This window comes from Berghia stephanieae, chromosome 9 (assembly GCF_034508935.2).
Source record: "Berghia stephanieae isolate SIO BIC M18660-M18661 chromosome 9, UCSD_Bste_1.3, whole genome shotgun sequence".
Classification (NCBI taxonomy): Eukaryota; Metazoa; Mollusca; class Gastropoda; order Nudibranchia; family Aeolidiidae; genus Berghia; species Berghia stephanieae.
In genome coordinates this window covers 32,904,288-32,918,049 of record NC_088368.1, presented here as the reverse complement: position 1 = coordinate 32,918,049, position 13,762 = coordinate 32,904,288, and the positions used below count along the sequence as shown (strand labels likewise).

Genomic DNA, 13,762 nt, shown 5'->3' with positions numbered 1-13,762 from the left:
GCTTCCGACTTCCCTCACATCCTCCCATGTGCCATGGTGGTGTGTGTTTTGTTTGGTTAAGCGAGTAACTCAGGAGTGAATGATACTCATTATTTTGCCAACAAAAAAGGAATGAATCTATGAGATCAGGACGTGCAAACATTGAGATCATATATACTTGCACAGAAAGCTACATCACAGTTTTTGTCTCTTGTCTTACAGCCCTGTTCACATATTCGACAAATGTTTGTTTGTTTTTGAGGGTTTTACGGCGCTTGCAACACATTAAGGTCATATCAGCGCCAGTAAAAAGGGAAAAAAAGGGATAGTAAAAAGTTCTAGAATTACAATTAAAGCATCCAAGAATAAGGCAGACAAAGGGGAATTGGTTCAAAAGGGAACAGATGTAGATTCCAAGAGCACACTATCAGTGTACTTAAATTGAGATCACCTAAAAGTCTCATCCAGACACAAGCACAGGTCCCCACTATAAGGAACACACTCAAATGTTTACAAATCATATTTAATACATAAATAAAACATAATAGAGTGCATAACAGAGAGATGATTTACAAGGTAAAAAATATCATCTCCCAAAACTAACTATACATTTGACTGTTTCCCTCCCAGCCAAGGTATCCGGCCAGGGCCAGGACAAAACCAAGTAATCTCACTCCAAGACAAAGACAGAAAGCATGTTGGAAAACAGACATAGGGGGATAGAAGACATAGTATGTACCTCCCTGCCCGCTATGGGAGGTCAGGATCCCCACCCAGATATTCGACAAAACATGTGTCCGTTGGATGCATGTTGCACTGTACATGGCACCAATCTAGCACACCAGGAAAGACAGCATTAAACAAATTAAGGGTTTCCCCATCTGTACCACCAACCACGCATGAGGGGAATATGAAATGACCCACTCGAAACACTGGAAATTCAATTTTAATTTTATTTCACAAAATTATCAGCTCAGCATAAATTATAAAATGATAGATTCTTTCTCTCACACGTTTTTATCTCTTCACAAAATGATCCACACACATATCTACCATTGTCGCAATCACTCTCACATTCCCAAGTCAACAACAATCAGCAATTTAAATAGAAAAAAAATCCACATTGTAAAAATATGACCTGAAGTTGTCTGAAGACCACATTTTGAGACAAAATTGGGCGTGTATAACAGCTTATAACTGGGTCATGTGGAGTGAGGGATTTTTCAGAGGAGTTTTTGGGGGTTTTTTGTTGTTTTTTTTTGTATTTGGTAACTGAATATTAACCCTTGGAAATCCCCAACTAATTAGCACCTTAATCACCCATCATTTCTCAAAATTGTGCCATAGACAAAAAATATTAGCAGGCAGACCTGTCCAAATTTGGCCAAATCCAGATTTCCTCTCAAGATTTGGATGTCTTGACCAAAATTTTGGTTGCTCAGAGACATATGATCACAGCTGACTGCACTAGGCACATCACAAAGTGATAATTCATAGAAATTATGTATTCTGTGTTGATACGTTTTCCCCCCTTTCACAATTCGGACTTTTAAAAACAAAAATTTCTGGGGTTGTGGCAGGTGTGAGAAAGTGACAATTGACTTAGTGCACTGACGAGTGCTGTATTTCTAATGCCTAATGGCTTTGAATTTGAACAAATATTTAATATTCAAATAGATGATAAGACTTATCATCTATTTGAATATCAACAAAGATGTTAATTCAATTTTGTTTTTACTTAACACAATCTCTGTAACAAATAGTGAAAGTATAAGATATAAGAACATTTTTAATATATTCCACGCTTACATGCATAATTTATGCAAATCCTTAAAACAGTATGAAAAGTATTAGCGAAAAAAGGGTGTCATTGTCATATATATACAAGTAACATCTAATAAAGAAATGGTTTAAAAATCAACCAAAGCTGGCGACCACAAACTGGCACATTTGTACTTGTACCAGAAATTTCCCCCCCCCCCCCCCCCCCCCCCCCCCCCCCCCAAGATTCCCGATTTCCCAACTTGCTGGGGACCCTCTGTAAGAGAATAAGAGAAATAATCAGTTGATCAAGTTAGCTCCAACCCCCTTGGAAAGGCAAACGCGAAACAATGGTTCTTTATCATTTGCTGAGGGTCCTCCAATCTCGAAAATGACAAGGAGTCGCTTCACAACTACCATAACGTCTCGACAGCTTCCATTCCCTCTATCTGAGCACTTGTTGTACAAAAGCCTGAGCCAGTCGTACATATCCTGGTTCTTGTGCAGTGGAGAAGGAGGTGGTGGACAGGGTGCGGTTGAGTGGTTGGGGTGTCTGACTGGTACTGGGGGGCACTGGAGGAAAATAAGAAGTCAGTGTGAAAAGGAAAAAAAATATACATATATATATATAAACATGCACATTTATAACATAAGACAGTTCCATGATTTCACCTTTTGGATCTAAAGGGGAAAAAATGATTTTCAACAAAGTAATCCAATAAAGGTCTGTGTTCCTACAGCTTATAACGTGACAACTCAACTGCTTAAATTTTCTCTATTTTTTTTTCTTTATGTAAATCAAGTTACTCACTGATGCAGACGATAATTCTATTATTGAAATGAAAGAGCCATTTTGAAAATTGGTTATAAAACGTTCTCACACCCTCCTATATTTTTTCACAACTATCCCAATAAATCGTTTGGGAGTTGACAATTCTGATAACATGACGGCAATTAAAAAATATCTCAATCTCAAATATTTCAAAGGGTAAGAAAAACAATTTTTTGTGGGGTTTTTAAATTTTTGTTTTGGCTCTCCTGAACACTTAAAAGAAGCATATTTAGACATAAGATCTTTTAAAATAAAACATACAAAGCTATATAAAGCTCCTATTTGAAACTTTGATAATTTGTTTACACTTTTCTGGCATTTTGAGAAGCCACTCATGCATTTTTTCTCATGCCACTCTCTTTTTGTTTTTTCTTTATTTGTTGGGTATTTTGTTTGTTTCAACTTTCATTGTTTAAACCAAAGAAACTGACAAATGCTAAGCCATTTCAAAAATTCTGTGAGAATCATTAATATCAACATATTTTTGTGTGCAATGTCAGAAAAATGCTATTGGTCACAGCCGGATGTGACAGTTTCTCACCGATTGAAGACAAGGGATAGGATGACTGGGGGGGAGTGACACTGGAACTTCCTCCACGACGCAGTTGGCGCTGGAAACTCGACAGGAATAAATTCTGGGAACCAAATTGGACGTGAGATTTGATTAAATGAAATATCACATCACATCACACACACACATGTTCATGTTGTATAATTGGGTAATAGTCTATGTCTCCTTTTTAAAAAAGTCTCAATATTGTAATGAAAATATTCTCAAACCTAAAAACACACATAAAATAATGTCAATTAATCAATGTTAAAACAAGCAATGAGTTATCAGATCTGTATATATGCGAACGTAGATTATAGCATGTCTCAATCTGGTGTTCGGTCTGGGTGAACTAGATGCTGCTGTCGATTCAAGTCTAAATTATGAAATGGTATAAGTCAAATTTATGATTTTAATGATAAATATCAAAAACTCAAATAAAAACAAAACAAACAAACAAACCCCAAAGCTTCAAATTTTGCACATTTCCATGGATTCATGATGCCAAATGTGCTTCACAATGCTTCATTCATTCCCCAAGCAGGACACAAGTGGCCAATTTTCTATTCAAACAGTAGCCTAGAAGTCACCATATGAGGCCATGTTTTTGTTCTTTATGCATGTAACGTGTCTGGGGAATAGATTTGCTACCCCTGGTCACTGACCATGACCGACATCGCTTGATTTTATCACAGAATGAGACACAGTACTCCTGAGTCACCAATGCAAGCATGATTATGTCATTGTCAGAGTGTCAACTATTCCTACCATTTCTGTTCCCAACTCCCTCTTGAGGTATTGCCGTTCCCGAGGGCTGAGGTTGTGGTCACGTAGATATCGACAAGCCTGGGACATCAGAAGGTCTAGAGAAGCATCCAGAACATGTTGGATCACTGGCCTGGATGGGATGGGATGACAAGAGTTGTGAATTGGAAATGGAATTTTAAAAAACAAAAAACTTCGTCAAACACTAAAAATTTCTAAGGCACTACTTCATTAGAGCTCACTTACAACAAACATACTTTTAAAAAAAATAAAAAATGATGCCCTTCTGCCACGACATCATAAGATACCGTCGCCTAGACATTCCTCGAAGGAATTTAGATAATTCATCAAACAAGACGTCTGATGTCAACAGTAATCACCCATGATGTCCAACTGAGCAAATTGGGGGTTAACAGACCTGCCATTTTACCGACACAAAAAATCAGGACCAAGGTCTCAAAAATCAGGACGCTTGAAAATAAGGGACAAAACGCTACTTTGATATTTTTTTTAAACACTCACATGAGGACACCAAACTCACAGGCGTAGTGCCGTTATTCTGTGCAGTTATTGTCGACCACATTTGGCCAGAAGACTTGGTGATGGCACAAAGCCATAACAAGACTTCCCACGACTAATAAGAGTCATCTTGATCAGAATTATATCACTCAGAAGCTGCAATTAACAATTCAGCTCAGTACGAGGTAGAGTTGAGAACAATGAATCAGTGACTGTGACTGGTGATTGACGATTGAACGAATGGTGTGCAAGAAAATGAAATAAACCACAACACAGGTATCGATGTCTTCTATGAAACAATAACACCTACGAATTCATTCCCGTCTGCCTATACTATAAAAAGAAATACTTATGACTGGGCAACATTACCGATATCATTATATCGATACCGTACAATGGGGTGGGGATATGTTATACACATCCGGTTCATACGGTCACCTCATCATTTGATTAACGCTAAAAAAAAAAATTCTCCGCCAATGTTTTTTTCTAACTAAAAAAATTCGAGTAAAAAGAAAAATCGGGACGCGAGAGAGAAAAATCAGGAAATTGGGACAGCAGCAAATTTCGCATAAATATCGGGACGGTACCGATTAAATCGGCACAAACGGCAGATCTGGGTTAATAATCTTGCCCAAGGAAAACGAAAGTGCCTGAAGCGGGGCTCAAATCCGGGACCTTCTGGGTCACAGTGCAATGCCTTAACCATTCTGCCACTTCGCCCCCTTAAAATATATTGATGGAAATTATGAACGCATGTCAATGCCACATTATTTCCCATGTTTTCAATTAAAGAAAGAGCTTCTGACATAAAGGACTTGATTCTCTGCCCAGGGATGTTCTTTATCAGTTTTATTCTGCTGAATGTTAATTGTAGTTAAAGATAATACATATGAAACATCAACATATTTTTTTTGTTGACTCAGTGCAAAGTATATCCATGACAGGCGTGCGGTTTTGTGGTCCAGTGGTATGACACTCAGAATGTGCCTGTAGGCCAAAGGTTCAATTCCTGCAGTTGACAACGCAAGTTGAGCCTTTGGAAAAAGCTCTATACTCACATTTCTACAACACTCAAGTGTAAAATTTGTTCAATCTGCAATTCATGCCAAAATTAGAGTTTATAAGTTTGAGTGACTATTGGCATTGGGATGAACAAAAACCTCAAGTTGAAGGCTAGCGCCTGTCAAAACTTAAGCAGTTTAATGCAAACTCAAATGTAATGGTAAGGAACTATGGTAAAGCTAAAACGGGAAGTTACAGGAATTATTACAATGTTCACCTTAAATCATCCTGTTGAAGGCTATATGTCAATGATAGTTCAACAAGACGAGACATTTTCGTGACAAAACTAACCGTACCTTGGCACTGTGTTGTTGTTGGTTGTAGTTTTAGAAGCATCCAATGGTGACGGGGACAAGCGATGAGGGGAAGTTGACTTGTTGTCACTCTGTATATAAAAGGAGGGAAATGTTTGTGCAGATATATATAAAAAAAATGTTTTATTAACTATCCATTTATTTGTTTTTATCAAATTAGGAAGAAGGCATTAACTTTTTAGGATCTGAGGCATCTTTACCCAGGTTTGGAATTCTGTTCAAGTTCCTAATTGTAGCATATCTTTGGGGTGCATGCATTGGGAATGACTTTGAATTTCTCAAATCAAAGAATGTATGAATATTTTTCCCCCAATAGATTCAACAATATCACGTCTCATTAAAATTTATACTCATCTTCATATTTTTTATTTGAAATAGAATATTGGCAATTTGATCATGTCGATTAAATATTATTGGTGGTCCAATTCAACCCATACTATTGCAGATTCAATTCATTCTGAAGATAGACGCAACATTTGTGTGGTGTGGCATGGTGTTAGGTTATTATGGCTCTGTATCACAATAATTATGTAATCCTGAGACAGAAATCTTTACTAATTGACAATTACAGTCTTCATAACTGTCGGAATTTCTCAATTTGTCAGGGAGGGAATTTCATCACCTTATTGTACTTGGGAAAGGACTGAATGTGAGCTTTAACTTGGGAGTGGAATTGCTCATAGCAGTGCTCTTTTCTTGGTTTCTTAATTTTTTAAATTTTTTTTTGTGACCAAAACTGTTCCTGCAAACTAATGATCTTATATTGATTAATTTTTTGGACTAATTTGACACTAACCAAATATATATATATATATAAAGATACTTGCTGATCTGTATATACACGAGCATATATTGCATGGATAATAGTTTCCCCAAAAGCTTGGGGGGGGGGGGGGGGAAGGGGGAAGCATTGTTCAGTAAATTAATTTATACAGGATTTCAATGAGACATTTAAAAATACCTTAGCCAGGTGTCTGACACACAAGGGGGTCAGGTAGAGAAGGGTTCCAAATGAGACTCCCGAAGCCAAGGGGCCATCAAGGGAAGGCGTGTTGAAGGCTACGTCAAGGATGGGTTCCCATTCTGTCACATCGACACTCTGGAATTAGGGAAAAATTCATTCTTACAATTTGACACATGTGACAAGAACGTTGTTGATAAAAAAAAATAAAATAAAATAACGACTCTGTGGCTTAAAACTGTGGACTTAAGAATATTAAATCTAAATAAAAAAAGAACAAAATAGCAGTAAGAAATCTTTTGGACTCCTCAGCCACCTACAAAAACAATAAGAAACAATGTACAGTTGGTGGTTTCTTCATGACCTTTTGTTGCTAAGCCTGCCAAATTATTGACATGTATGCCTGTTATGACTTTTATGGTATGAATTTCGAGCCATTCAATCAACAGACAGTACATACTTATGAAAATTATGTCAGTTATCATATATTTTATGAAAACTAATCGAATAAACATTTCAGTACTTTTATTTTTGACTTGAAAATTAAAAATAAAGTATGTTTTTCCCTTGAAATCAACCAATGACCGTGAACCATAGACCCATAACCAGCTTAACCCATTGCCGCCCAAATTGCCCGCTAAAAAAACATCTGCATAAGTCCGGATCGCCCGATATCGCCCGCCAGGTACCCAGTGTCATTGAACCCGTATATAAAAAATGTGTGTAGAACCACTTCTTTTTAATTGAAAAACGAAAGTAGAGAAAGAGTAAAAGCGAAACTAGCCGTTTCCCGATTGTTTTTATCTCAATTCGTTTGCCTGCTGTGATTTTTTGAAGTTTGTCGACCAAATTGGTTGTGGTAACGTCCTTTTTTTTTTTTTTTTTTTTTTTCTGAAATGGCGTTTGAATTCCTCAATTCTCTGGCGTTATCAACGTTTTTTAATGGATAGTGATGATGATAGTACTCATTCAGACACTAAATCAGACATTGAGGTTGAGTTGGATGCGCATTTTGATGACATTGACAATGGGTTTCATATGTTTTAATATTATTACATATTTTTCAACTTTAACATTTTTTTTTCAAATCAAAATATGAATCAATAGTCCAAAACAATACATCAAATTAAAGGCCATTCATTCTTCTTTCCAAAACAGCTTTAATTTTGTTTCTAGCATGCCTCACATTCTTGCAATTAATTTTTTAATGAAGTGTACTATGACATTTGGAAGAGTTATCTCCCCTCGCATGGTCTGTGAGAGACATTTTTTCAGATTATGCCCGGGCAGCAATGGGTTAAGTACTTGCCTATCACCCGAAGAAAACAACCAACAGATCCTGAGCATTAATCACAATTTTTAACACAGATGATTGAAAAACAAATGCAGAGTAATTTCCCTCATCAGTGTGTTTAAATATGGCAAGAAATACTCACTTTGGGCCTGACTTATTTGTCTGTTTGGCATGTACTAAGGAAGCACAGGGCTCAGCAGGTTAAGGGTTCAGTCCCTTCTAAGATATGTAATTCGAAGAGTTTTGCTCACTTGGGCATGCATTGTTTAGTTAATCAACAAAAACCTAGTTTATTAGTCCTATTCCTGTGAGACCGCGAGTCATCCTTACCTGGTCCATCATAATTTCTGTCAAGTTTGGACTGAATTGACGAAGACAAGACAAAGCTTTACTTATGATGACTAACATTCTGTTGGTGGGGGTGGGGGTAGAGGGGAGGGAGAAGATGAGATGGAAACAAAAATAAAGATATTGCAATCAATACTAAATACATTGAGAAAAAAAAATTGTTTCAAATATTCAAACATGAAAAATCAACAAAATAAAAATGCTAACAATCATTGCCAAATCTAAATTGGCAATTCCTGTATCACATTTTCTTAATCCTCCAACTTATTCCAAGAAACAGTAGAATCACATCTGGTACATCTACAAAATACATTTCACTTTCACTTCATGGCAGAAGACTTAAGGGCTGAAGCTCGGCTAATCGCTGAGTTGGATAAGTAAGTAAGTAATTATATATCCCTGTTACTGTTAGCAACTTGTGTACTTAGAAAAAAAAATATACTGTCAGCCCCATGTGCTATATAAATAGACATCATCATGCATCAAACTGTGTTAGTCAATGACCATAGCCTGGCACATCTTATCAAAATGTTACTATAAATAATATGTGACACTTAGCTGCTAGAATCTGTGGTCTGTAAAAAGTAATAAACAAGAAAGATTATAGCACCCCCCCCCCCCCCCCCCACCCCCAAAAAAATAATTTTAAAAAATAAGCAATGTTCAGTATTTTTTTTTTTTTAAGCTGTTATATTCATTTTTGTTCATTAATCTATTAATAGAATGTGTATGTGTTTATTTTCCCACAAAGACCCACACAACACAAGTTGAGACAAACAGTCCATACCTATGCTGTGTTTCTACAAGTCTGGTTGACGGCTGCTCTACGTCGTCTAGAGATGTCTGTTGTTGAAGAAGGGATGATGTCTGCAACATGGTGTCTGGCTTGGACGAACTTTCTGACCCCTTCCCATGCTGAAATGGGAGATGAAAAAAAAAAAAGAATGATTTTAAAATAATTAATTCATTTACAACAGAGCACATATATAAAGAGCGACCCCAGGAAGAAAAAATAGTTCTTTATATCAATGGTTTATTTCATGTGTTCGCTATTTCTATCAATTCATTTTAAGCATAATTGTCATAAATGTAATCTATTGTGTCAATGCCATCCAAAATGTTTGGAACTTTACTTCAACAAGTAATCAAATTTTCAAAACAAACCAATTACATATGACAATATTGATGTGGTCATGGCGACAAGGGCTGGTCTTGTGCCAATAATGGCAATAGAGATGATGATGATGATGATGATGAAATTTTTGTTGATGACAATGACAGACCTTACTTACCCCAAGAATATGCATGAGATAACGTGGCCTAATGATAAGAGCAGAGTACGTCTGGAGCAATGACATGAGCGCATCCTGTCAATAAACACAAATCACAAAAATTGTTTATTCTATAAATGGTAGAAAAATCTTGAATAATGAGATCAAAAGGAGTAGGGGAGGAAGAAGAAGTAGAAAATTAAGAAGAAGGTGAAGAAGATATTGTGCAACATCCATTAAATAAGCTCAAAGCTCTTTAAGAAGAGTTCCAAACCAACAACATTTAACGCCAAAGATGAGACAATTCTCTGTAATTTTGGACAGTCCGATGAGAATGTGGGTATAAAACCTTTTTTACTGCTCATGGCAGGACTCTAATCAAGGAGCTGAGTGTCATATCACAAGACCACAAAGAAATGAATATAAATGAACTAACAAATAAATAAACGATAATTTGAAAGAATAAATGCAAGTCCCACCCTTAACATGACAAGGACATCTGGTAACAAAGACCTCCACTGTCTTTGGAAGGCAGCCAATTGTAGAAAGATGTTACAAGTTGACTCCGCCTCTTTCATGTGGGCGGGGCTCAGACTTACTTGGGCTTGGATCAGGGCCTGATGGGGAGAAGTTTAGGTTAGGTTATTATTGAATGATTGGTAACAGAGCATCTTGTGAAATGGAATCTATTCATGTTTAGCCAAAAATTAGTTGTTCAGAGCAGACCCATAATTTCATTTGAATAGAATATATAGCAAATTATATAGAAAAAAAAATCACGAAACATTTGATTGAAACCAAAGCCTTTGTGACACATTAAATACTATCAACATAATGTGCAAATTGTAATGTCACATAGAAAATAACGATGATGATGGCAGTAACATTACTACTGCCATCAACACTACTACTACTACTATGAGTACTACTACTACTGATGATGATGATGATGATGATGATGATGATGATGATAACAATGATGATAATACTACTACCACCACCACTACTACTGCTACTACTACTGACGATGATGAAGCTGATAATAATAACAACAATAATAATAATTATAAAATTAGTCATCACCATGTAAAAAAAGAGAAAGTAGTACACAAACATATCAGTGGTACTTCTATAGATAGTATGCAGATGACGTCACTCAGGCCTTTGTTATTGTTTTTGCCATCCGCGTTTGTGAGTTGTTCTCACCAAACTGTATTAACCAGACTATAAAAGTTCATGGTTACACAGAGTTTGTGTTTGTGTTCAGGCTGTTGGGGAGTGGGGCATGTTTGCAGAGCACATGGGGATATTGTTTTTGTGTACTTGCTGCATCTTGAATCGGGAGTCCCTTTTGGGTATCAATTGTTCTTCGTGATATAGCAGTGCGATTTCGTTCGGGGGTCTTCGGTGGTGGTGCTTCGCTTGGGTTGTGAACGGATTGGTCTTTTTTCATGATGTATCTATTGTTTTTGCCACACCTTCAACTTGCTTTTGGGTGTGACAACTGGACATCAATACCATGTTTGGGGGGAATGAAAGTTGTGATGAATTTGGCGTCCCGCGGGGTGGAGAGGGGTTTGAGGGTTGCGTGCACTTTTGGTTTTTCCTGTGGCGGAGAAATGTGAAGGTTGTTGTTGAGGCTTGGGCCATAGCTTTCTTCAGTGCTACATTTTTAATGAACATGCTGTTTTTGGCCATATTTAAAATAATTTTTGTGTAAAACACTGAAATAGCCCATAAGTTTAGATATGACACTTCATGAGATTACTGACAAATTGATTCAACTTTCTGTGAATCTATATAATATTTACAAATTGAAAGCTTGTGCACATAGTTCGATAGTATATTCAATTTCCTTCAGTTTGATACCCAATTTGCATATATTTGAATTAATATTGTAGTCTCCAGAGCCTTTGAAAGAAATGTTGTCTCTTTTGTGCAAGGGGACACAACTCACTTTTTTCAAAGGGCCATAACTCTCTTAAATGACACTTATTTTTGCGGTAACAGTGGAATTTGTATGGCCAATAAGTTCTATTATTTGAAAAACATAGTGGCATAAACTCCCAAAGGGGGGGGGGGGGGGGTCCCAGTGGCCTAAGCACTATTGGTGTTGAATTGCCAAGAATGTAACGAATTGAAAATGAAATGAAAATGTTAATGTTGTGTATGTCGCATGCGTGAAAGAAAGAGAGAGAGAGAGAGAGAGAGAGAGAGAGAGAGAGAGAGAGAGAGAGAGTGGGTAGGAGTGAGGTGTCTGTTCTATGTTATAGTTATCATATAACGTTATGACAAGTGTAACTAAATGACAAATTGCCATATTTATGGACAATAAAGATCTATTATTATTATACTTCCGGATGGCAATGTTGTGAACTCCTTGGCCAAGCGCATTCTATCTATACTTTTTTCTCACAGAATTAAAAAATTAGGAAATTTGCATGCAAATACAGATTTCAACAACAGTGTACATGCACCAATTTAAAAAGCGAATCAAATTCTTATTTGTTGCTTATTCTTTTCAAATGCTATCACAGTTATGACGCAATATTTAACGTCTTACTCTGACAGGATGAGAAAAAAGTGTGAAAAATGCTTTTCTTAAAGTCGATGTGTCTAATTGCAGGCTGAAACCCTCAGACTTAATTTAGGGTGTGTTGTGAATCCAAGACGGCACTCCTACACCACAGTAACATGTTAAAATGTAGCCACATACCATCTGCATGCGTTCCTGGTGAACTCCCACTAGATTCAGGCTGTCCTCCAGAAATGCGTATTTTAAAACCCTTAGCATGGAGGCAAAAAGGTCGAGGGTCAGGCAGTAGAGTGTGTGCCACGTCACTGTGCTAGGACGTAAGGATGAGAAAACCTGGAATGGAAAAGTAAGTTTTAAAAAAAAGGAAATCATTTTAGAAATAGTTCTTTGATACACATTATAAAGGAAAAGCATAACTGGATCATAGATTTCAGAAACACCTTGGTAATGTCTATTTAAAATGATTTAAACAATCAAAACTAAACAAACAAAAAATTAAATAAATAAATTATGCTTTCTAGATTGTGAATTTACATTCTGCCACTACATGAAGATTTTTCTAAATTTGTAAGGATTTACTTATAAAATGTGAAGACAAACGAATAGCCACAGATGACCTTTCACCTTTCCAAAATAGTATTTGTTACCTTTTGTAGACTGGTGCCGATCTGGTTGGAGGGTTCGTCGTTGGAATAACATGAGGTAAGGGCCATGCAGAGGTGAGAGGTCAAATCGTTCATCAACAACATGGAGGCACCCTGAGTAAAAACAAAGACAAATGAAAATTACAGATTTATAAATAAGAGAAAAACTGTTCTGTCTGCTTGTTTAAAGAAATGAAATTTGTCATCTCTCAGAGGAAGGACATCCTATGATTACAAAATCCCATTCTAGTTTTAGTTTTATAATGCGAACAGATGGACATGTACTTATTTGCAGGTCTGGTAACCCAAATTGCTATGGGCTAACTGTTGTAATGGAAACACTCTAAAAACCACTGCACAATATTGTCCAATGTTAAATCCAGCTCATAATTGCATTCGATTATCAGACCTTCAAATATGTGCATGTCATCAACAGCGCTTGTAACAATTTTAGGTCATCATTTAAGTGTCTTAGAAAAGAAAAATGGTACCCAACACAAAATGACGATTAGGTAGATTAAAAATTCAGAGCCAGCAACACTTGTAGGTCACATACGGGGAATAGATTATAAAAGGAGATCCAAGAAATAGAAAAATTCTATCTCGAACAGGAGAAACCCCCCCCCCCCCCCCACTCATTTCCATACTACTGCCTACCTTGTGGAAAGGACAAAACCAGGTCATCCCAAGACCAGGACAGACAGCTAGTGGAAAGGCTCAGCATATAAAGGGGGAAAGAATATGTGACTATGTTGTTTTGTGGTAAGACACTCGACTTCAGACCAGAAGGTCCAGGGTTAGAGTTACCGTTTGAGTGGCCCATAGTTGAATCCTCGAGAAAAGCTATTTAATCACATTCTCTCACTGTACTCAGATGTAAAATGAGTACCTGGTCGTTAACAGCATAGTTTATATCTGAAAAA

At 36.8% G+C, this 13,762-nt stretch overlaps 1 protein-coding gene across 1 annotated transcript in view; it reads right to left on the bottom strand.

The window, feature by feature from the left end:
- Positions 1–918: 918 nt before the first annotated feature.
- LOC144980074 (nucleoporin NUP188-like) overlaps positions 919–13,762 on the bottom strand; it is a 75,211-nt gene continuing 62,367 nt past the window's right edge. Inside the window, 11 exon segments of the mRNA XM_078927560.1 lie at positions 919–2,313; positions 3,114–3,207; positions 3,891–4,020; positions 5,768–5,856; positions 6,747–6,884; positions 8,371–8,449; positions 9,176–9,303; positions 9,681–9,755; positions 10,139–10,276; positions 12,376–12,528; positions 12,843–12,953. Coding sequence (XP_078783686.1) covers positions 2,186–2,313; positions 3,114–3,207; positions 3,891–4,020; positions 5,768–5,856; positions 6,747–6,884; positions 8,371–8,449; positions 9,176–9,303; positions 9,681–9,755; positions 10,139–10,276; positions 12,376–12,528; positions 12,843–12,953 — 1,263 coding nt within the window. The 3' untranslated portion in view covers positions 919–2,185.